This window comes from Hypanus sabinus, chromosome 20 (genome assembly GCF_030144855.1).
Source record: "Hypanus sabinus isolate sHypSab1 chromosome 20, sHypSab1.hap1, whole genome shotgun sequence".
Lineage (NCBI taxonomy): Eukaryota > Metazoa > Chordata > Chondrichthyes > Myliobatiformes > Dasyatidae > Hypanus > Hypanus sabinus.
Window position 1 is genome coordinate 62,520,229 of NC_082725.1, and position 21,564 is coordinate 62,541,792.

At 40.5% G+C, this 21,564-nt stretch overlaps 1 protein-coding gene across 1 annotated transcript in view; it reads right to left on the minus strand.

Annotated features, from left to right (window-relative positions):
* Positions 1-17,746, minus strand: part of lztfl1 (leucine zipper transcription factor-like 1) — an 83,979-nt gene extending 66,233 nt beyond the window's left edge. Inside the window, exons 1-2 of the mRNA XM_059945627.1 lie at positions 17,659-17,746; positions 2,864-2,988 (exon numbers count right to left, since the gene is read on the minus strand). Of these exons, the coding sequence (XP_059801610.1) occupies positions 2,864-2,988; positions 17,659-17,661 (128 nt within the window). The 5' untranslated portion in view covers positions 17,662-17,746. The remainder of the gene's footprint in view (positions 1-2,863; positions 2,989-17,658) is intronic.
* Positions 17,747-21,564: the final 3,818 nt, after the last annotated feature.

The following is a 21,564-nucleotide window of genomic DNA, read 5'->3' on the forward strand; positions in this document are numbered from 1 at the left end:
TTGTTACGTCACCCCTCCTGCTGTGAAACAGGGACCAGGGAGAGAGAGAGAGACTGTGATTATGTCAAATTACCAGGTGAACAGGATACTGCAATTCTGTATCCTTATTGATGCTTTGCTGTACACTTCAGTGCTCAGTGGAGGGTGCAGATGCTTTTTTTGCTGGTGGGGGAGGGGGGTCATCGCTTTGGTGCTGCTTATGCGTGGGAGGAGGGAGCTGGGGGGGTTGAGGTTTTAACATTTAACTGTCATTCATTCTTTGGGGCACTCTGTCTTCATGGATGTTTGCAAAGAAAAATAATTTCAGGATGTATATTGTATACATTACTCTGACATTACATGTACTTATTGAAACCTATTGAATTGATTTACTTGTTTTCCAACTATATTTGGTACATATTCCTATAATATAAAATAATTCTATTAACTGTTTTCAGGAGGCTATTTTTTGCCTTATATAATTGTAAAAAGAGGTTTTACCATTGATTTTTCTTTTCACATTCAAAACATCAACAATTTTCAGATTTTCCAATGTAAGCTGCACAGTCTCTGCTTCATGCAAACAGAATAATAGAATGGCATAGTACAGGAAGCAGCCTTTTGATTATGTCCTTCCTGGACAAATTAGTTCCTCTCTGTGGCTTTCCAAATTTTTCTTTATTCTACAGGACAATTAGCCAGACTACAGTGAAACTCATCTGCACCACATCTACAGGCAAATTAAGTCAGTCTATTTTTGATTAAATTCTGCTGACTTCCTCTTTGTTAGCTTTACAACTGCTATATTGCCTTCTCCCCTTGAATCCTTCCTAATATTTATTAACTTTAAAATCTTTGCAACTGCCCCATTTATCTTTTCAGCCTAAACCTTTGCAATGTACACTCAGAGAACACTTTAGGTACAATTGTACATCTGTTCATTAATGCAAATATCTAATCAGCCAGTCATGTGCCAGGAATTCAATGTATAAAAGGATGAAGACATGACCAAGAAGTTAATTGTTGTTCAGACCAAACATCAGAATAGGGAAGATATGTAATCACAAGTGACTTTGACCACGAGATGATTGTTGGCACCAGGCGGAGTGGTTTGAGTATCTCAAAAGCTGCTGATCTCCTGGAATTTTTCACGCACAACAGTCTCTAGAATAAGTAATGGTGCAGAAAAAGAACAACCAGTGAGCAGACAAAAACACCTTGTCAATGCGAGAAGTCAGAGAATGGCCATACTAGTTCAAGACAAGGCGGCAACGATAACTCAAGTAACCACATGTATCAACAGTGGTGTGTAAAAAAGCCTTTCTCAATGTACATGTGGAACCTTAAACTGGATGAGCTACAACAACAGAAGACCACAAACATACACTCAGTGGCCACTTTATCAAGTGTAGGAGGTACCAGGTATCATCTGGGCGCCACAGTAGTGTAGTGGTTAGCGTGGTGCTATTACAGTACAGGGCATTCCGGGGTTCAGAGTTCAATTCTGGCACGTTCTGTAAGGAGTCTCTGAACATCCTCCCTGTGAAATGTGGGTTTTCCCTGGGTGCTCTGGTTTCCTCCCACAGTCCAAAGATGTACTGGGTAAGTTAATTGGTCAGTGTAAATTGTCGCATGATTAGTTTGTGTTAATTGAATTTGTGGAGTTGTTGGGGTGGCATGGCTTGAAGGGCTGCAAGATCCCACTCCAGACTGCATCACTGAATAAAATAATTAAATAAATGAATAGATCACAGACTGTAGGTGGAACCATTTCCAAGGATACTGTTTCTACCTGTCTCAGCACAGTATCAGTAACCCCTTCCCTACTTCACTCTTTTATGTGTCACTTGCTAATGTTCATACACTTATAGTAATTTGAATACAACCCACATAATAATTCAGAGACTGCAGTCTTTGCTAAATTCTTATATAATACTCCACCAACAGCAAGTTTTGTCTAATATGAACTGCAAGAATTGGATTGTCCACTTACTCTTTCATATTCTTTCAAGGTATACTTCACACTAGTAAACATGCCTGGTTTGCATTGTTCTGACCCTTCTGCCCGACCCAATTCATAACCTCGCACTTCTTAGCCTTAAGTAGTTCTGTGCTAAACATTCCTTCTGACTCCGCACTTAGGTGTGTTGATGCTGGAAATGCTATGAGAGGTTAGTTAATAAACTAGATGCTAACACTAGGAGTATCAGAATTGGTCAGAATTCTCAGCATTCAATGTTTGCTGCTTTAAAACAAATGATCACTTCTCCATTCCTACACACCCATTTCTGCAGAATCTTCAGAAATAAGTAAATGTATTGACATCTAGGAAATGGAATGATCCCAGACCTGAACAGCCACTGCCACTTTACATTTTGTTTATAATGTATTTACAAAATTTGACTGAAACCGATTACGTAGAGATATGGTGATAAATAATCCACGGTCAACAGGGAGGCATCAATTAAAAACAAACTCCTGAATACTAGATAATTTAAAAGGAAACAACCCATAATTGTGTACCATTTCAAATTTCACACATAAATGTCTTGGAATATTTAGAACTAGCATAGCAGAATGTCATTTTAGGGCTACATGCTAAATCCCAATATTGTAAAACAAGATAAAAGACTACATTTTATCAAACTAAATTTAATGTAAAGTGGGATAGTGATATTACAAGACCAAAACTAGAAAAGAAATATTCCGTTTGCCTGTCAGACATAGCATGAACACTTGACAATATAAACCCATGTTTTGTCTATACTGTATATTAATCATTTTTTAAAATTTTACATCTTCAAAGAACAATTGCTTTTTACATTAAAACACCCTTCACTCTTTTCACTCTTTCTTCTCATCATCATTGGATAATTATGCACACCTGCTGTCCTTCAGATCTTGAAAGCAAGAATCGACGGTTTTCAATCTCAATGCTCTTTTCGAACGAGCAAAGCGCATGTAGCTGATTACTGCATTCTGATGATGTTCATTTAATCCCAGCTCAGCCTGAGAAATAAAAATATAAACTTAATTTCCTATTTACAGAACATCAATGGTTAATTATTTTATGCAATGGTAGTGACAGAGTACTACAACACAGGAACAGGCTCTAGTTCATGCTGTTCCAATCATCTCTAGTCCCATTTACATGCAATGTGACAAACTAAATCAATGACTAACACTATTATACTGAAAAAAAGATTAATTATTTAGGCAGAACAACTCAATATTAGCTATACTGACAAGGGTATAAACTGCATAGTTTAATCTCCTCATAACCACTGGCTTCAGCAGCAAGAGATCACAAACATAGACTCAGTGGACATTTTATTAGATACAAGAGATACCTAATGTACAAGGGATACCTAATAAATTGGCCACTACAGCCAAGGATTTAGAAACCACTGTTTGTAAATAACTCTGATATCAGTGATGTTCGGAATTAATAGTAAATGCATTGAGTGAAAAATAAAAGAAATTAACTCATTATTTTATTTAATGAAAAAGCACCTTTCTACTGAGGATGGGAAACCCTATTTAAATGAACATGGGCACTACTATGTCAGCAAAAAGCTGAGGGGCAAGATACAAAGTCCATCTGGCCCTGCAACTCAGTTAAGACAGAAGAACCTTCCCAGAACACGACTGAGAATCAAGGGACAGAGCAGAGACAAGAAATGCCAGCATCTGACTTTCAGCCTGGGGCATACTTTGGTGTTGCAGTGGGTGAAAATCCCTGAAGCTTTGACTTGAGCACAGCAATTAGACAGTAGCACACTACAAGATCACCAACCGAACATTAGCCTCCATTTTTTTTCAACTTCTAACAAATGGTTGGCACAGAATCTGTGGGCCAAAGAGGTGAGAAATTACTTTTTTTAAATGAAAGTATATTAAAGCTATCACATTTTGACAGCAAGCTTTTTTTCTTAGAAATGTACTTGAAACATTTTTCACCCATTCAATGTTGAATTGACCTGACTAACGTGGCTATAAAACAGGAGCAGATGACAATTCTCTTCATGGGAACTAAGCACAGGAAAATCAAATTGAATTGAATCAGCATTAACCATACTGCAATGCATTTTTTGTGGTCTCAATGAAGTTCGTGGTCAGCATCAGAACAAGGGTCAAAGTGGAGAACAATGAAAGTCATTTGGCCCAATAATATACTAAGGAGGTATAATGTAACATTTGACCCAAAACAGCAGTACTTCTATATTAAGATCAATGAGACATATAATTTCCAGTGGATCAGTAACATTGTATAATAAAACATTCAATCACTTCTATCGATACCTATCTGTATTAATAAAAGCACCACTTTTACTAACACGATATTCTTAATATTTTTAAATATTTTGTAACTACTGAATAATTAATCTTTAAAAATAATTAAATAATCAATTTGGTTGAATAATTAAATACTGAATAATCAATCTGCTTGTTTTAATTTCCTTTAATACATAGGAGCTATGTATCTATTTTCTGTCCATTAGAGACGTGTATCTACTTAATGTCTGTTTGTATTTTGTGGCATGTTTATTATGGTAATCTGTCACATGGGTTGGGTCACAGTGAAAGTAAATCACGCTTTCTCTTAGTTTAGTCTAGTCCAGTGGAGAGGAGGTGAGCTATGGGAAATGATCATTTTTTAAAGTTGATTGCTAACTTTGCTTAGTTATGCTATTCGAAATACTTAGTCAAGATAATTACACTTAGTAATATCACTAGCTAGATTGCCAATTATGCTATTATACCACTTAGTATCCCTAATATTGCTATTGGACTGCTAATTAGACAGTTATAATCGCTAATTTAACTTCATTAGTTGTTTTTAAATTGCTACAAGATTGTTTGTCTTTGCTGGGGTCATAATAAAGAATCAAATATACATATTTTGATTTGGAAATTCGTTATTCGGAAGTGCGTCATAAAATGTTGATTACCCTGGCTTAGTCTCAGTGGGTTTTTTCTCAAATAACCACGACACTCAGTTTGTGAACTTTAACATCAATATATTTAATACTTATTTTTTTGCCCACTATCTCAAACCCTTCTAATTCATTTTAACTATTACTAACTTCTGTTACTTAGTAATAAATTAGTATTATTAGAAAATATCACATCAACACATAATACATTAACTCTCCTCTTGGCTATTCATGGACTCTTAGAAAGGAAAACCACAACAAATCCTTCAGTATATTGTCTACCCTCAAAAAAGTAAGATATTCTATAGCAACACACACAAAATGCTGGAGGAACTCAGCAGGCCAGATAGCATCCATGGAAAAAGAGTGCAGTCAATGTTTCGGGAGAAGACCCTTCATCAGGACTCATCAGGGTGTTTAAAATTTTGTTTTCTTGTTGCTAAAAGTTTTCAATTCAGTCAGTTTATTATTAATTCTATGTGTTAACATTTACATGAATAACTTACAGGGCAAGTTCCAAAAGTTCAAGTACAACTACTAGACCAGGGGTCGGCAACCTTTACCACTGAAAGAGCCATTTGGACCCGTTTCCCACAGAAAAGAAAACACTGGGAGCCACAAAACCTGTTTGACATTTAAAATGAAATAACACTGCATACAACATTTTTTTTGCCTTTATGCTATGTATAAACAAACTATAATGTGTTGCATTTATGAACTCCTGCAGAGAAAACGAAATTACATTTCTGCATGCAACAAAAACATTTTGAACTCCAAAAAAAAGACGTTGGGTTGAAGGTTATTTTTAAGTAAAATACTCAATGTCTATTTGAGTCCTTCTTGTATTTATGAAAAACGCCAAATTGTCCGCCAGCAGCAAACCAAAAGTAACGTCAGCCAGCTGTCAACCTGAAAAAAAAGGACTATTTCACTGAACAATGAAAAAATATGAATATACGTAAAATAATAGGCAATTAAAATATCATACTTGGTTAATGGGATTTCTGCTCCTGGACCTCAGTGCACAGCATCTGCATATCAGGGCTGTATGACGTCACCTTCATCTTTACACAGGATCGCAAGCTGTCATATGTGAGGCGTGCGCAATGTTTGTTTTTAATAAAGTTCATGTTGGGAACACCTGCTCACATACATATGTGGATCCAAAGATCGACAGGACTCCAAGCGCATACATTTTAATGTTTACATAAACATCGGGGATAGCACACAACACAAGTTTGTCCGGTTTGGGGAGGTTTTCAATATCACTCCATTTGTGATTCTGAGCAAGAACGGCCTTCTGACGGGCAACATCTTCAAGGTCTGCTGTCAAGCATCTAAACTTGGACACCCATATGTCTTTGTCGGCTATGTCGGCCAGTTCCATCTCAAGATCAGGTTGACTCACACCTGCCAATGCAGTCGTATTCAGTAGGGATGGATCGATGCTTAGGGGAGTGACCGGGAAGGATAATGTGTTTTTTTTTCCTCACTGAACTCACAGAAGCGTTTCCCAAACAGTGTTTGCATTGCGATGATTGCAGAATGTAAATACTCCGAATTTATCATGTCGTGAGCTTGTTTGAACTCTCTCAAATTGGGGAAGTGAGACAATGTGCCTTTCTGTAAATCTCTGGCAAGCGCTGTCAACTTGCACTCGAATGCCAAAACATCCTCCAACATGTGCAGGGATGTGCATCCTTTCCCCTGAAGAGCTGTGTTCAGCGTGTTCAGGTGCGCTGTCATGTCTACCATGAAGTGTAGCTTTTCCAGCCATTCTGGCTGTTCCAGCTCAGGGAAGGTGAGCCCTTTGCTGCCCAAGAAAGTTTTCTCTTCTTCCAGACACGCAACAAAGCGTTTCAGCACTTCCCCTTTTGACAGCCACCAGACTTTGTTGTGCAGCAGGAGATCAGAATATGTGCTTTCCAGCTCGTCCAGTAACAAACGGAATTGACGGTGATTTAAACTTTTTGCCATTACTTTATTGACAATCTGAATGACAACATCCATTACTTCTGTGCATTTCGGAGGAAATGTTTGAGCGCACAGTGCCTCTTGGTGCAAGATGCAGTGAAAAGTCAGCAGCTTTCTGTCCAGCGACTTCTGCAGTAAAGCCACAAATCCCTTGTGCGCTCCTGTCATGCTTGGTGCCCCATCAGTAGCTACTGACACCAGGTGGGTGGTATTTATTCCTTTGGCTCTTAAACTATTCAAGACAGCCTCACAGATGCCCTCCCCCCGTGTTTGGCCTTTTAGAGGTATCAACTCAATTATTTCTTCCTGTGGCCCGGCAGAGTTTACATACCGGCAGAATAGCACTATTTGTTCAATATCACCTTTGTCTTTAGACTCGTCACAGGCAATCGAGTAGGCCACAGCTGAATTGACGTCTTTAATTTGCTGTCTTGTGATGTCTTCTGCCATTTTTATGGTTCTGTCTTTGACAGTTTTTGCAGAGAGGGGCATATCCCTGATTTTCTGCACAATTTCACTCTTGTTTTCAAAGTCCATGAATAGATGTTCTGAAATCTTAATGAAAGATTCTTTTATATATTCACCATCTGTAAACTGCTTCCCGTGCCTGACTATTTCCTGAGCGGCAACAAAACTAGCATATGTAGTTGATTTTCCAGACTTCATCCACTTCTTGAAATGATTTTTGCTCAGATCAACCTTCCCATCAGTTCCGAAACGGCTTTTTTTCTCTCATCTCTATCCGGATATTTTTGAGCAAAGGCTGCATGTTTATTCTGGAAATGTCTAGCGACTTTTGACTTTTTGTTGTTTGCTAGTTTCTCATTGCATATTAAGCATACCGGTAAACCGGTCTCGTCAGCAGTGAAAGCAAATGAATCTACCCACGTATCATTAAACGTTCTGTTTTCTTCAGTCACTTTTCTTTTTTTAGAATTCTCCATAGTTAGCCTACCTTGGATCGAAAAATTAAAGAAATCGCGCACTGGCGGGTGTTAGGCATTGGCAGTGATGTATATTAATAGTGACAAAAAACACATTTTATTTAGATTGTACAAGATCACCATAATCTTCAAATTTAGAATTACATTTCAAAAACTAACAAACTAACATAAAATACATTTTAATTAAATACTCGTCATTTATTTTCCAAAGCCACAGGGAGCCGCAGCACAGAGATGAAAGAGGCGCATGCGGCTCCGGAGCCACGGGTTGCCGACCCCTGAACTAAGGGAACAACAGGTTGTTTTGTCACCTCTATGGGATCCAAATAGCTTTCTCTTCTTTATTACCTTTTAGAAATGTTTACAAACAGGCAGAGTAAGCACACAAATAGATGTTATAGACATCATTGCTAGGTGACAATGTCTGTTTTGTTGGAGATAATGAAGAGCAATACAACAAGAAATATTGGCAGAAGAAGCATTGAACAAAGGCTTATTTGATATTGATCTATATACCAAGGTTAACTCTGTTATGACTTTTAGCTGCATACTATCATGTAGTAGATGCAAGATGATGGCAATTTTGAGCAGGCAGCCAAATTTGTGAGGAATGTTCCACAGTCTTTGATTGACAAAAGTAAAATGTCTTGAGATCAAAATAGATCATATGCACTGCTGGTGTTGCTCCGAATATTCCTCTTTGGGGCTGACATGTGGTGAAGATCATATCTTTAGTTGGACAGAACCAGTAATTCATACCATTAGACCGTAAGACATAGGAGCAGAATTAGGCTGATCAGCCCATCAAGTCTGCTCTGGCATTCCATCATGGCTGATTTATAATCCCTCTCAACCGCAATCTCCTGCCTTCTCTTCATAACCTTTGATGCTCTTACTAATCAACCTCTGCTTTAAATATACCCAATGACTTGGCCTTCACAGCTGTCTGTGGCATTAAATTCCCTAGATTCACTACCCTCTAACTACAGAAATTCCTCCTCATCTCTGTTCTAAAGGGATGTCCCAGTATTTTGAGGCCAGGTCCTCTGTTCTTAAGACTCCCCCACTATAGTAAACATCCTCTCCATGCCCACTCTGTCTAGGCCTTTCAATATTTGAAAAGTTTCATTAAGATCCCCCTCCCATTCTTCTAAACGCTAGCAAGTACAGGCCCTGAGCCACCAAACACTCCCTGTAAACCCTTTTATTCCCAGAATCATTCTTGTCAACTTCCACTGGACCTTCTCCAATGCCAGTGCATTTTTCTTAGTTAAGGGGCCCAAAACTACTCACAAGTGCAATCTAACCAATGCCTTATAAAGCCTTAGCTTGCTTTTATAACCTAGTCCTCTTGAAATGAATGTTAACATTACATTTTCCTCCCTTACCACCAACTCAACTTGCAAGTTAGCCTTTAGGGAATCCTGCATGAGAAGTCCCAAGTCTCTTCACGCCGCTGATTTCTTAAGTATCACCGAAGCGCATAACCTTGCACTATATTCCAACTACTATGTCTTTGCCCACTCCAAGTCCTTCTGAAGACTCCCTAATTCCTCAATGCTACCTGCCCCTCCATTTATCTTCATATCATCCACAAACTTGGCCAGAAAGTCATCAATTCCGTCATCCAAATCATTGACATACAACGTGAAAATATCAGCAGCAATTCTTTGGCCACTGTAAGAAGGCAATCAAGGAGAACCACAGTAATATCTGGTCCTGTGGGAAACAGCAGGGAAAGCACTCTGGAGTTATTGGTATCATATTTGTCTCCTTTCTTGAAACTGTTCATGATTGGAGCATGTTAGAAGTTCCCTGGTATACCTTCCTCTTCCTGGAGTTGACAGATTATTATAGCTCTGTGAATGAAGTTCTTGCTTAAGTTTTAGAACCTCAGCAATAATTCCACCTGCTTCAGAAGCCTTGTTGTCTTTTAGTTGACGTATAACTTACAAGGCTAGACAAGACACTGTTCTCTGGGATGTTCATTCAAGTCAATGATCAAGCTGTGATTATGGAGTTCTTCAAACTGAACATAAGAAACAGAAACAGAACTAGCCTCTCAAATAGTGATGACGTTCAGCAGACTGAAAAGCTTCAGCATGTAGATATTAAGAAAGAGGATGTGCTAGTATTTTTGAAAAGCATCAAGTTGGATAAGTCACTGGGACCGGATGAGATGTACCCCAGGCTACTGTAGGAGGCAAGGGAGGAGATTGCTGAGCCTCTGGCTTTGCATCATCAATGGGGACGGGAGAGGGTCCCAAGGATTGGAGGACTGGGCAAATGCTGTTCCTTTATTTAAAAGACGGAGTAGAGATAACCCAGGAAATTATAGAAATTACCTCAATGGTTGGTAAGTTGGTGGAGAAGATACTGAGAGGCAGGGATTTATGAATATTTGGAGAGATACAATATGATTAGGAGTAGTCAGCATGGACATATGAGCATTATGTACAACCTTAAATTGTATTAGGGCACGTTTGGCACAAATAGAAAAGGAATTAACTAATTGTAAAATTTTCTCCCACTGCCCTGTGGGTAAAAGACGATGAAGTTCTTTTTCCCATTCCTTCTTAATGTTATCTGATATCCCTGGTTGTATTTTCATGATCATATTATAAATGATAGCTACTAAACCCTTCTGACAAGGATTCAGAGCTAGGATTTTTTCCGTACTATCCACTGGACATAATTTCAGAAAGGACTATAACATATTATTCAAAAAATTTCTAACTTGTAAGTATCTAAAAAGATTACTTTTAGGCAAATTATATTTATTGGACAACTAAGGTTGTACATAGGGCTCATATGTCCAAGGACAAACTTGCTCGATTTTATTCTCACGTTAACCCAATCTGCGACAGATGTCATTCTGAAGTCGCTTCATTGATTCACATGTTTTGGTCTTGCCCATTTGCAAAATTACTGGAAAGATATATTTGGTATTATTTCAACAATTTTGAACATCAAATTGCAACTGCATCCTATTACTGCAATTTTCAGTTTACCAATGGTGGATAATAGTTGTTTATCCCCCTCAGCCCGGCGGATGATTGCATTTGTTACATTAATGGCTAGAAGATCTATCTTACTGAACTGGAAATAAACTAATCCTCCAACTACATTTCAGTGGTTTTCTCAAACTATCTCTTGTTTGAGTTTAGAAAAAATTAGAAATGTCGTTTTTAACCCTTCAGTTAAATTTGAAGAAACTTGAAGACCATTTATTCAACACTTTCATATGAGCTAAACTGATTTTTCCTAAATCTTATTCTTATCATCTTTAATTATTTGGATAGAGGTGCGGAGTTATTGACACTACTGTGTATATTTAATACAATGCAATGGCCCATGTCGGTTAGGTTTTTTTTTGTTTTTTGGGGGGTTTTTTCCTTATTTTTTCCATTTTCTGTAACCACTACAGAACCATATTGTAACCATGGTGGAGGATTACAAATACCTGGGGATACGAATTGACAATAAACTGGGCTGGTCAAAGAACACTGAGGCTGTCTACAAGAAGGGGCAGAGCCATCTCTATTTCCTGAGGAGACTGAGGTCCTTTAACATCTGCCGGACAATGCTGAGGATGTTCTACGAGTCTGTGGTGGCCAGTGCTATCATGTTTGCTGTTGTGTGCTGGGGCAGCAGACACCGACAGAATCAACAAACTCATTTGTAAGGCCAGTGATGTTGTGGGGGTGGAACTGGACTCTCTGACGGTGGTGTCTGAAAAGAGGATGCTGTCCAAGTTGCATACCATCTTGGACAATGACTCCCATCCACTCCATAATGTACTGGTTAGGCACAGGAGTACATTCAGCCAGAGACTCATTCCACCGAGATGTAACACTGAACGGCATAGGAAGTCATTCCTACCTTAGGCCATCAAATTTTACAACTCCTCCCTTGGAGTGTCAGACACACTGAGCCAATAAGCTGGTCCTGGACTTATTTCCACGTCATGATTAACTTATTATTTAATTATTTATGGTTTTATATTGCTATATTTCTTTACTATTCTTGGTGCGGCTGTAATGAAACCCAATTTCCCTCGGGATCAATAAAGTATGTCTGTCTATCTATGAGTTTGGGAGGTTATTATATGTGGATTATCAACTGTATTTGTACTTTAACCTATTAACTCTATACTCTCAAGCTCTTTGTACTCGATGTTTTACTTATGCTTGTTTAAAAATTAATAAAAAGACTTAAAAAGAAAGTAGTCAGCATGGCTTCGTCAAGGGCAGGTCGTGCCTTACGAGCCTAATTGAATTTTTTGAGGATGTGACTAACCACATTGATGAAGGAAGAGCAGTAGATGTAGTGTATATGGATTTTAGAAAGGCATTTGATAAGGTACCCCATGCAAGGCTTATTGAGAAAGTAAGGAGGCATGGGATCCAAGGGGACATGGCTTTGTGGACCCAGAACTGGCTTGCCCACGGAAGGAAAAGAGTGGTTGTAGACAGGTCATATTCTGCTTGGAGGTCAGTCACCAGTGGGGTGCCTCAGGGATCTGTTCTGAAACCCTTACTTTTCATGATTTTTATAAATGACCTGGATGAGGAAGTGGAGGGATGGGTTAGTAAGTTTGTGATGACACAAAGGTTGAAGGTGTTGTGGATAGTATGGAGGGCTGTCAGAGGTTACAGCAGGACATTGATAGGATGCAAAACTGGGCAGAGAAGTGGCACATGAAGTTCAACCCAGATAAGTGAGAAGTGGTTCATTTTGGTAGGTCATATATGATCACAGAATATAGTATTAATGGTAAGACTCTTGGCAGTGTGGAGGATCAGAGGGATCTTGGGGTCCGAGTCCATAGGATGCTCAAAGCAGCTGCGCAGGTTGACTCTGTGGTTAAGGCGGCATACGGTGTATTGGCCTTCATCAATTGTGGAATTGAATTTAGGAGCCGAGAGGTAATGTTGCAGCTATATAGGACCCAGGTCAGCCCACCCACGGAGTACTGTGCTCAGTTCTGGTCACCTCACTACAGGAAGGATGTGGAAGCCATAGAAAGGGTGCAGAGGAGATTTACAAGGATGTTGCCTGGATTGGGGAGCATGCCTTTTCTCCTTGGAGTGACAGAGGATGAGAGGTGCCCTGATAGGGTGTATAAGATAATGAGAGGCATTGATCGTGTGGATAGTCAGAGGCTTTTTTCCCAGGTCTGAAATGGTTGCCACAAGAGGACACAGGTTTAAGGTGCTGGGGAGTAGGGACAGAGATGTCAGGGGTAAGTTTCTTTACTCAGAGACTGGTGAATGCGTGGAATGGGCTGCTAGCAATGGTGGTGGAGGCAGATACAATAGGGTCCTTTTAGATAGGTACATGGAGTTTAGTAAAATAGGGGGCTATGGGGAAACCTAGTAATTTTTTAAGGTAGGGACATGTTCGGCACAACTTTGTGGGCTGAAGGGCCTGTATTGTACTGTAGGTTTTCTATGTTTCCATGTGTACTTCACCATTCAAAGGGACCATGTCTGACCTCTTATTTTAGAACTTATTTCAGCAAGTACTGACTGTCTGTCTATCCTTGATGAATTCTTCTCCATTTTTTGCTCTCAGTCCGTATGTAGTCTTGGTTTTCTGCCCTCTTTTCTTCAAATCATGAGTTTTCTGTTGAACTTCAGCCTATAAGAACCAAGAGTACTGTTTCTATTTGTCAAAGATGTGGTGAAGTTTTCAATCCAAGAACTTGTTATGTTTGTCATTATAAAACCCCTGAATCTACTGGTCATTTTCATCAGGCTTTCGTAATGTTTTCTGGTAGATAACCAAGGGTCGTTCCAAAGGTGATAATTATGGCGGACTATGGGGCAGTCCAGATGTTGAGAATACTTTGAAGCTCCTGGTGTTTGGGGTTTTTCAAGATGCCTGTTAAGCGTTGTCTGAAGAGAGTCATTTAACACTGATTCATTTGGTACATTGTTGTTGTAGTGTCGGGCTGATGGAGATAATGAAGTGGATTAGGTAGTGCTCAGTCCTACAATCATCTGTCCTCATCACAGTAATGTAGACATCCTTGTAGACTCTTGTTTTGACAAAAGCATAATGATAGATTTCAGTACTAGGAATGTTGCCATGAGATCTTGTGATTGTCCCCATACAAGATAAGGTACTAGCTGTGACAAGACATGCTTCCAGAATTTTGTCAAGACAATAATTCTGTTGCTGTTACAATTCTCTATTCCCTCCCTGCAACTATACTTTTCCAGAGATGGATGATTCAATAGAATATATTCAATCCACTAGCACAGCCTTTGACCTGCTGAGGAAAACAAAGTCAAGTGCTCAGATCTTGCACAGTAGTGACCTCTTTTATGCTATGTGCCTTGAAGACCTGGATTATCTACAATAGGCACCTCAAAGCACTACAGAGGTACCACCAACACTATCTCCACAAGATCCTCTAAATTCACTAGCAAGATAAGCAAACAATAATCAACAAATTCTCCATAGCCAGCACATCTAGCATTAAAACCCTAATTACATATAGCCACCTTGGATCTGCAGTGTCAACAGTACATGCCCAACCCGACGCCAAAAACAGTGTTCCATTAGAAAATAAAAACTTCAGAAGTTACTAAGCCATAGCTAACTAAGGAGGTATAACCACAAACAAGAGAAAATCTGCAGTTGCCGGAAATCCAAGCGTTGGAGAGGGTGAGCAACTTTAAATTTTTACCAGGATGTTACCTGGTTTGGAGAACAAGTCATATGAAGCAAGGTTAGCAGAGCTGGGACTTTTGTCTTTGGAGCGTAGATGAATGAGAGGGGACTTGATAGAGGTCTACAGGATTATGAGAGGCATAGATAGGGTGGATAGTCAGTACCTGTTTCCCAGGGAACCAATAGCAAACACCAGAGGGCATATGTACAAAATTAAGGGAGGGAAGTTTAGGGGAGACATCAGGGGTAAGTTTTTTTTTTACACTGAGGGTTGTGAGGGCCTGGAATGACTTGCCAGGGATGGTGGTGGAGGCTAAAACATTAGAGGTATTTAAGAGCCTCTTAGACAGGCACATGGATGAAAGAGAAATGGAGGGTTACGGGGTAGCGTGGGTTGAGTACTTTTTTTAAAAAAAGGATTATATGGGTCCGCACAACATGGAGGGCTGAAGGGCCTGTACTGTGCTGTAGTGTTCTATGGTTCTATATTCCTTGGTGTTATCATTTCAGAAGATTTGTCCTGGGTGCAGCACACAAGTGCCATTACGAAAAAAGCACAACAGCACTTCTACTTTCTCAGAACTTTGCAAAGATATGGTACATCATCTAAAACTGACAAACTTCTATACATGTTTAGTAGAGAGTATAATGACTGGTTGCATCATGGTTTAGTATGGAAATACCAATGCTCTTGAATGGGAAAACCTACAAAAATGTAGTGGATATGGCCCAGTCCATGACAGATAAAGCCCTTCCGATCATTGAGCACATCTGCTGTCATAGGAAAGCAGCATCCATCAAAGCTATGCTCTATTCTCACTGTGGCCATCAGGAGGAAGGTACAAGAGTCTAAGAACCCATCCCACCAGGTTCAGAAACAGGCATAACCCCTCAACCATTAGGCACATAAACTAAAGGGGATAACTTCACACGTCCCATCACTAAACTGTTTCCACAACCTATAAACTGACTTTAAAGGAAATCATAGAAAAGTACAGCACAAAAACAGGCTTTTGGCCCATCTAGTCTGTGCTGAACCATTTAAACTGCCTAGTCCCATCAACCTGCACCTGGACCATAGCCATCCACACCCCTACCATCCATGTACCTATACAAATTTCTCTCAGATGTTGAAATTGAGCTTGTATGTATCACTTGCACTGGCAGCTTGTTCCACACTCTCACAACCAACTGAGTGAAGAAGTTTTCTCTGACGTTCTCCTTAAACTTTTTGCCTTTTACCCTTAACCCATGACCTTTGATTGCAGTCCCACCCAAACTCAGTGGGGAAAAGTCTGCTTGCACTTACCCTTATATATACACCCCTCATAATTTTGCATACCTCTATCAAATCTCCCCTCAATCTTCTATATTCCAAGGAATAAAGTCCTAACCTGTTCAATCTTTCCTTACATTCAGGTCCTCCAGTCCTGGCAACATCCTTATAAATTTTCTCTGTACTCTTTCAAACTTGTTTACATCTTTCCTGCAGTTAGGTGACCAAAACTGCACACAATTCTCCAAATTAGGCCTCACCAAGGTCTTCAACATAACATTCCATCTCCTGTACTCAATACCTTGGTTTCTGAAGGCCAATGGGCCAAAGGTTTTCTTCATGACCCTATCTACTAGTGCCACCACTTCCAATGAATTAGGGACCTGCGCTTTCAGATCCCTTTATTCTCAGCGCCCTGTCGCTCCTGGTTGTTCCTATTGAAGTGCAACACCTCACATTTGTCTCAATATTTATTGCTTTTTTTCCCTCTACTTGTAGAGTTTGTTGTCTTTTGTTACCTGTCCTGTTGGGTGCAGTCCTCCATTTGTGTTTCTTGTATGTACTGCGAATGCCCACAAGGATATTAATCTCAGGACTGTGATATCATACATGTACTTTGATTTTTAAAAAAAAACTTACTGTGAACTTTCTTATATTCTGAATAGTGCCAGCAGATCACAGGGCAGCAAGTACAATGTCACCATTTAAGAAATAGGAAAGATAATAAACTACACGCCAATAATCCTGACAGTTCTTGCTGGCAAAATACTGAAATCAATCATTAAAGATATAACAACAGAGTACCTGGAAAATTATATAATCATGAGGCAACTAAGTCAAATAATGAAAAATGTGTATTTTCGGTGATTTATCCAGGGTCAATAAAGAAAACGAATGAATATAGTCACGAACGAGAGAAAATCTGAAGATACTGGAAATCCAAGCAGCACACATAAATTTCTGGAGGAACTCGACAGGCCAGGCAGTATCTATGGAAGAATACAGTTGACATTTTAGACTGAGACCCTTCATCAGGACTGGATAAAAGAAGTTGAGTCAGAGTAAGAAAGCCCATTAAAGTTCCTCCAGCATTTTGTGTGTGCTGTATGTTAGAGAATACAGTACATCTTTGTTTTAAGAGACATTTGATAAACACTGCAAAAAGGGCTGTCATGTTGTACAAGGATGAGGGGTTCATAATTTTAGCATGTTAACTCGGTTTTATCTCTTTTCAGATAGGTCTCCTATGCAATTCCAGTAACTTCTGTGTTCTGCATCTGACGGTGCCAGCACTTCTCTGCCCAACATGCTCATTCAACTTCCTCAATTTGCACTCTACCAGGCAGATCAAGTGAGATTAACAAGTATTAATCACCCGGAGAGCATCAGCAGCATTTATGGCACCTAGATGGTCCTGGTTTCTATCATCTTTGTTCGTTCCACTCTTTCGCCCAAGACTTAAACACACCAGTCTCCTTACTTGCCCAATCCAAATGAAAAGTGATGGACCCTGCTTCTCTCACCATGGATGCAGCCTGGTCTTCTCTCCCGCACTTTGTTTATACGGTATCTTCAAGTTCCCTGTATCTGCAGGTTTGTTTTTCCCCAACACACTCCCAGGTCTTTTAAAGAACTAAAGCCTATACTGACACTGTTTTCCAATGAATACCAACTCCCGGCAAAAGCGACATTCCACATCTTTGTTACTAATGCGAGCAATGGTGCACGTTGAAGTAAATCACACAGACGGACGTTTGCCAGTGCTCCGAAAAAGCGCAACGACCGGCCCTTTACAGCAACCCAAGACCCTCGGCACCAGTTCAAGTATACTACGACTGTTTAAAAGCTCCGGTCGCCCCGCGCCTACCATGTCGGATTCGCATATCACGGCCCCCCGACTCTCAGCCGCTCCTCAGCCGCCGAGGCCCGACAGACTCATCACCACGACAACGGCGTACGTCAGCCGAGCACGTGAGATCGGTGCCCTCCAATCAGAGCCCTGCGGCGGCAAATGGTTGCTAGCTCTGGACGATGAAGGATGAGGGGGGCCTGTATCCTCGCTATATTGCTCTATGACTCGTATTTTATTTTTGTTTCCGATTCCCAACAACTTCTTTTGCTTCTGCACCCCTTTGCAAACGCTGGGATGCAAGTTCATACTTATCAGTACTGTAGTTTGGCCCTTCGTTCGCCCAGTCAGAGACGCAGGAGGCTGCAGATGCTGGAATCTGGGATCAGGACTGCTACAGACTTTCGATCTAAAACGTAGATAATTTCCCACTCAAGATCAATAAAGTACATTATTATGCTATTCGACCAACTGAGGTCCTCCAGCAGATTGCTTTTTGCTACATTCACAATCTCATTTTATCGTATATGGAACCTCAGAAAAAGTGTAACTATCTTAAAAAAATAAGTGATTGCAGAAACGATAGAAGGACATCTCTGTCCTCGGTGTAAGTAATTTCAAGAGTTACCAGCTCCCAATTCATGAGTTGCTCCCTCAATGCTGCCCACCAAAGAGTCACAATGGATAAGATCTACAAGAGAAGTGTCCTGATGAAGGGTTTTGGCCTAAAGCATCAACTCTACTGTTTTCCATAGATGCTGCCTGGCCTGCTGAGTTCCTCTAGCATGTGTGTTGCCTGGATTTCCAGCATCTGTAAATTTTCTCTTGTTTGTGGTTGGACTACAAGAGATGTGCAGGTCAGAAGTTTGAAAACACCAAGCTCAGGGACAGCTTCTATCAATATTTTAGATTCCAGATTCCAGCATCTTCAGTTTCTCACGGTTCCTAATGTAGTTAATGGATTTGAAGTTCTTCACCCAGTTTTAGAAAAAAAAACTTTAGCAGGAATGCTATCTGCTTCATGATCTCATGGTCAGCAATTCTCTATCAGTCACATCAAAGTATTGCAAAGTCTGATGTTTGTATAACTGTAGCCTATCTGCTGTTCGCTTGCACTCTACTTTTTTAAACTGTGCATGCTATTTCAAGGATCCTCCACATTTAAAGATCAGTTTTCTATTTATAAAAAAAGGTCTTCTGCTAATCCGCATGTCACCACACAATAGACCACTCTTTATATCTTGTGAGCCACCTTTCAATTAACACAGACACTGAACACATCTGCGCTGCTCCAAAGAGTGCTACATGAAGTCATTCTTACCCTCGGTTATTAGGCTCTATAATGAATCAACCTATAGCTGGGGAAGTGAAGACACTCTCCTGTTAGTCCTGACGAAGGGTCTCTGCCCAAAACATCGACAGCACTTCTCCCTATAGATGCTGCCTGACCTGCTGCATTCCACCAGCATTTTGTGTGTGTTGTTACACCCTCCTGTTACACTGCTTGAGATAACTTATTTTTATTCTTTCTTAGTTCTTTTCTAATATTTGTATATCTGTGAATGTGAAAATATCTGTGAAAATACAATGACATTGTAATTTCCTTTGGGATCAATAAAGTATCGATCTATCCACAAAGAATTTCACCACTGCCTGGAGTGCAGCAGCACAGGAATTTACACTGATTCTTTGTCTTCTTTGTGATAGCCAGTCTTCCATTTTCCCCCAATGACATAAGCACTTGTGCTTCAGCTTCAGATTTGCATTTTATGAAACCACATTGACTTGAAGCATCAAGCTTCTCTAAACCACTAGCTATTTATTCCATGATACCTTCCAATGATTTGTTAAGCTTTCCTACTCTGAACAAGGGAATCACAATCACAGTTTATGTTTACTGGTATCCTTTCAGAACTAGAGTTCTAAAAGCTTCAAAGTCTATGTATTTCTTTGAATGAAGGTCACTAGGTCTTAATGACTTATCTCCCTTTAGCTTCATTAGATATTTCAACATACTATTTTGTCTAATAATGTTTTTGTTTGTTCTTTAATCTCTGTGCACTGGGTCCTTATTTTAATGGGTTCTTTTGGGTTTCTTGTTTTGTGGCTACCTGTAAAGAGTCAAATCTCAAGGTTGTATAATGAATACATACTGCAAATTCTTCCCTCTTGTTTGAAACTACCTACCTATCCCCAAAGGGATATTTTCAATGTTCTCCACTGTGAACATTGGTATAAGTTATTTTCTATTTCCTTGTCTGCTGATATTAATGCCCCAGTCTTGTTTTCCCACACATCTTCACTATCCTCTTTGTCTTTGTATCAAAGAAGCTTGTCGTATCGATCTGTTTCATGTTATATGCCATTGTATTCTTACAATAAATTTTCTCTCTCCTGATGCACCATCAATAACTCTCGGAGACGGGAGGTGAACGATAGGCTTTTATTAGTGTAACGAGGGTTTCTTTTTTGTTAACTAGCAGGAATGCTAATTTACTGATAACGAGAATGGTATTCCTTTGTAAACCAAATGGGGATTAATATTCTTTCTTCTGAGTCTGTAAGCTTTTGTTGACTGGCTTTTGGGCAGATCGGCGCGAGGGGGTCGAGAGAGAGGACGCAATGCTCTAAGCTGGGCGAGGATCGGACCCCAAAGAGGAGTTCGGAGGGATCTGAGCTGCGAGTCGAGGAGTTCGGAGGGATCTGAGCTGCGAGTCGAGGAGTTCGGTGGGGATCGAATGGTGGCCAGAAGACTTCAGAAATTGAGCTCCAACGGTTGTGCATGAAGTGGTTTGGACTTTGATAAGTTTGGCGCCTTTTCTTTAATTTTCTCTTCATATATACTGTATCGTTATTAATCACTTAGTTATAGTAATCTTTATAAATTGTACTCATTTAATCGCATATGGTGTACTGTCTGTTTTTGGGCAAGGCGGGGACATCACACAGCATCCACACCAGCTGATTACCCAGTTTGGCGGGGCCGAAGGCTGCTCCCCCTAGACGAAACAAGCTGAGCCAGCCTGAGGCGACCCAGGGGGTTACATTGTGGGGTGCTCGTCCGGGGTTGATTTCTGTGGAGGCTGTGTGATCACCCTATTTAAATTGTGTCTGCGGCGAAGAGCTGGTGTGCCTTTGTGGGTGTGCGATTGCTGGTTATCGCTGCATGTGTGTTGGGTGGGGTGGTTGCTGTTGGCTGACGAAATGGTGGTGGGACCATGGGTTGTCCGTACTGTTTGGAGATTGAGGAGTGACAGGTTGGGATGTTTCAGCAGTGGTGAGCTCCGCCCGGTTATTGGAATAATGTCCAGCCCTAAAGGGGCGGAGGCGTGGGCGGAGCGGACCCCTCAGTTGTTGGGTGAGTGGCAGTGCTTGGCTGAGGAAAAGCGACAGGGACGTGTTGAAAGTTTGAGTAGGCGGGCTGGTGACTTTGTTAGAACTGTCAGGCGCAATTACCTCGAAGTGACCGCTGCCAGTTCTGGGAAAGTGTGGGAAAATGCGTGTGGTTTGACTGGAAGTCAAATGCCGCAGCTGGGGGGCTTATCATACCCGTGGCAGGAGATTGGTGGGAAGTTTTTAGGGTATCCCTTTTTGCCTAGGTGGGCAGATAAATTGCTTGTGGTGCCAAGGGGATCTGTCAAGGGGATCAGTTGTTCCGTTGATTCGAGAGGTGTCGGGAAACTTAGAGGAGGCCCAGTGGGGGAACGGCTTGGGGTCTCTGGGGGAGCACGTTCCCAGCAATGTACCAAGGAACTCCCGAAAGGAACAGACCCTATTCCTGAAGGCTTAGAGGGGCCATGCGCACAGGTGTTGTTACGGATGGATGGAAGTCAAGTTAAAGCCATCCTCGACACCGGGGCGCCGGTTAAGTTGCTGTACAGTTTGTTTCATAACCGTTATTGGAAGCATTTACCCTTGACAACA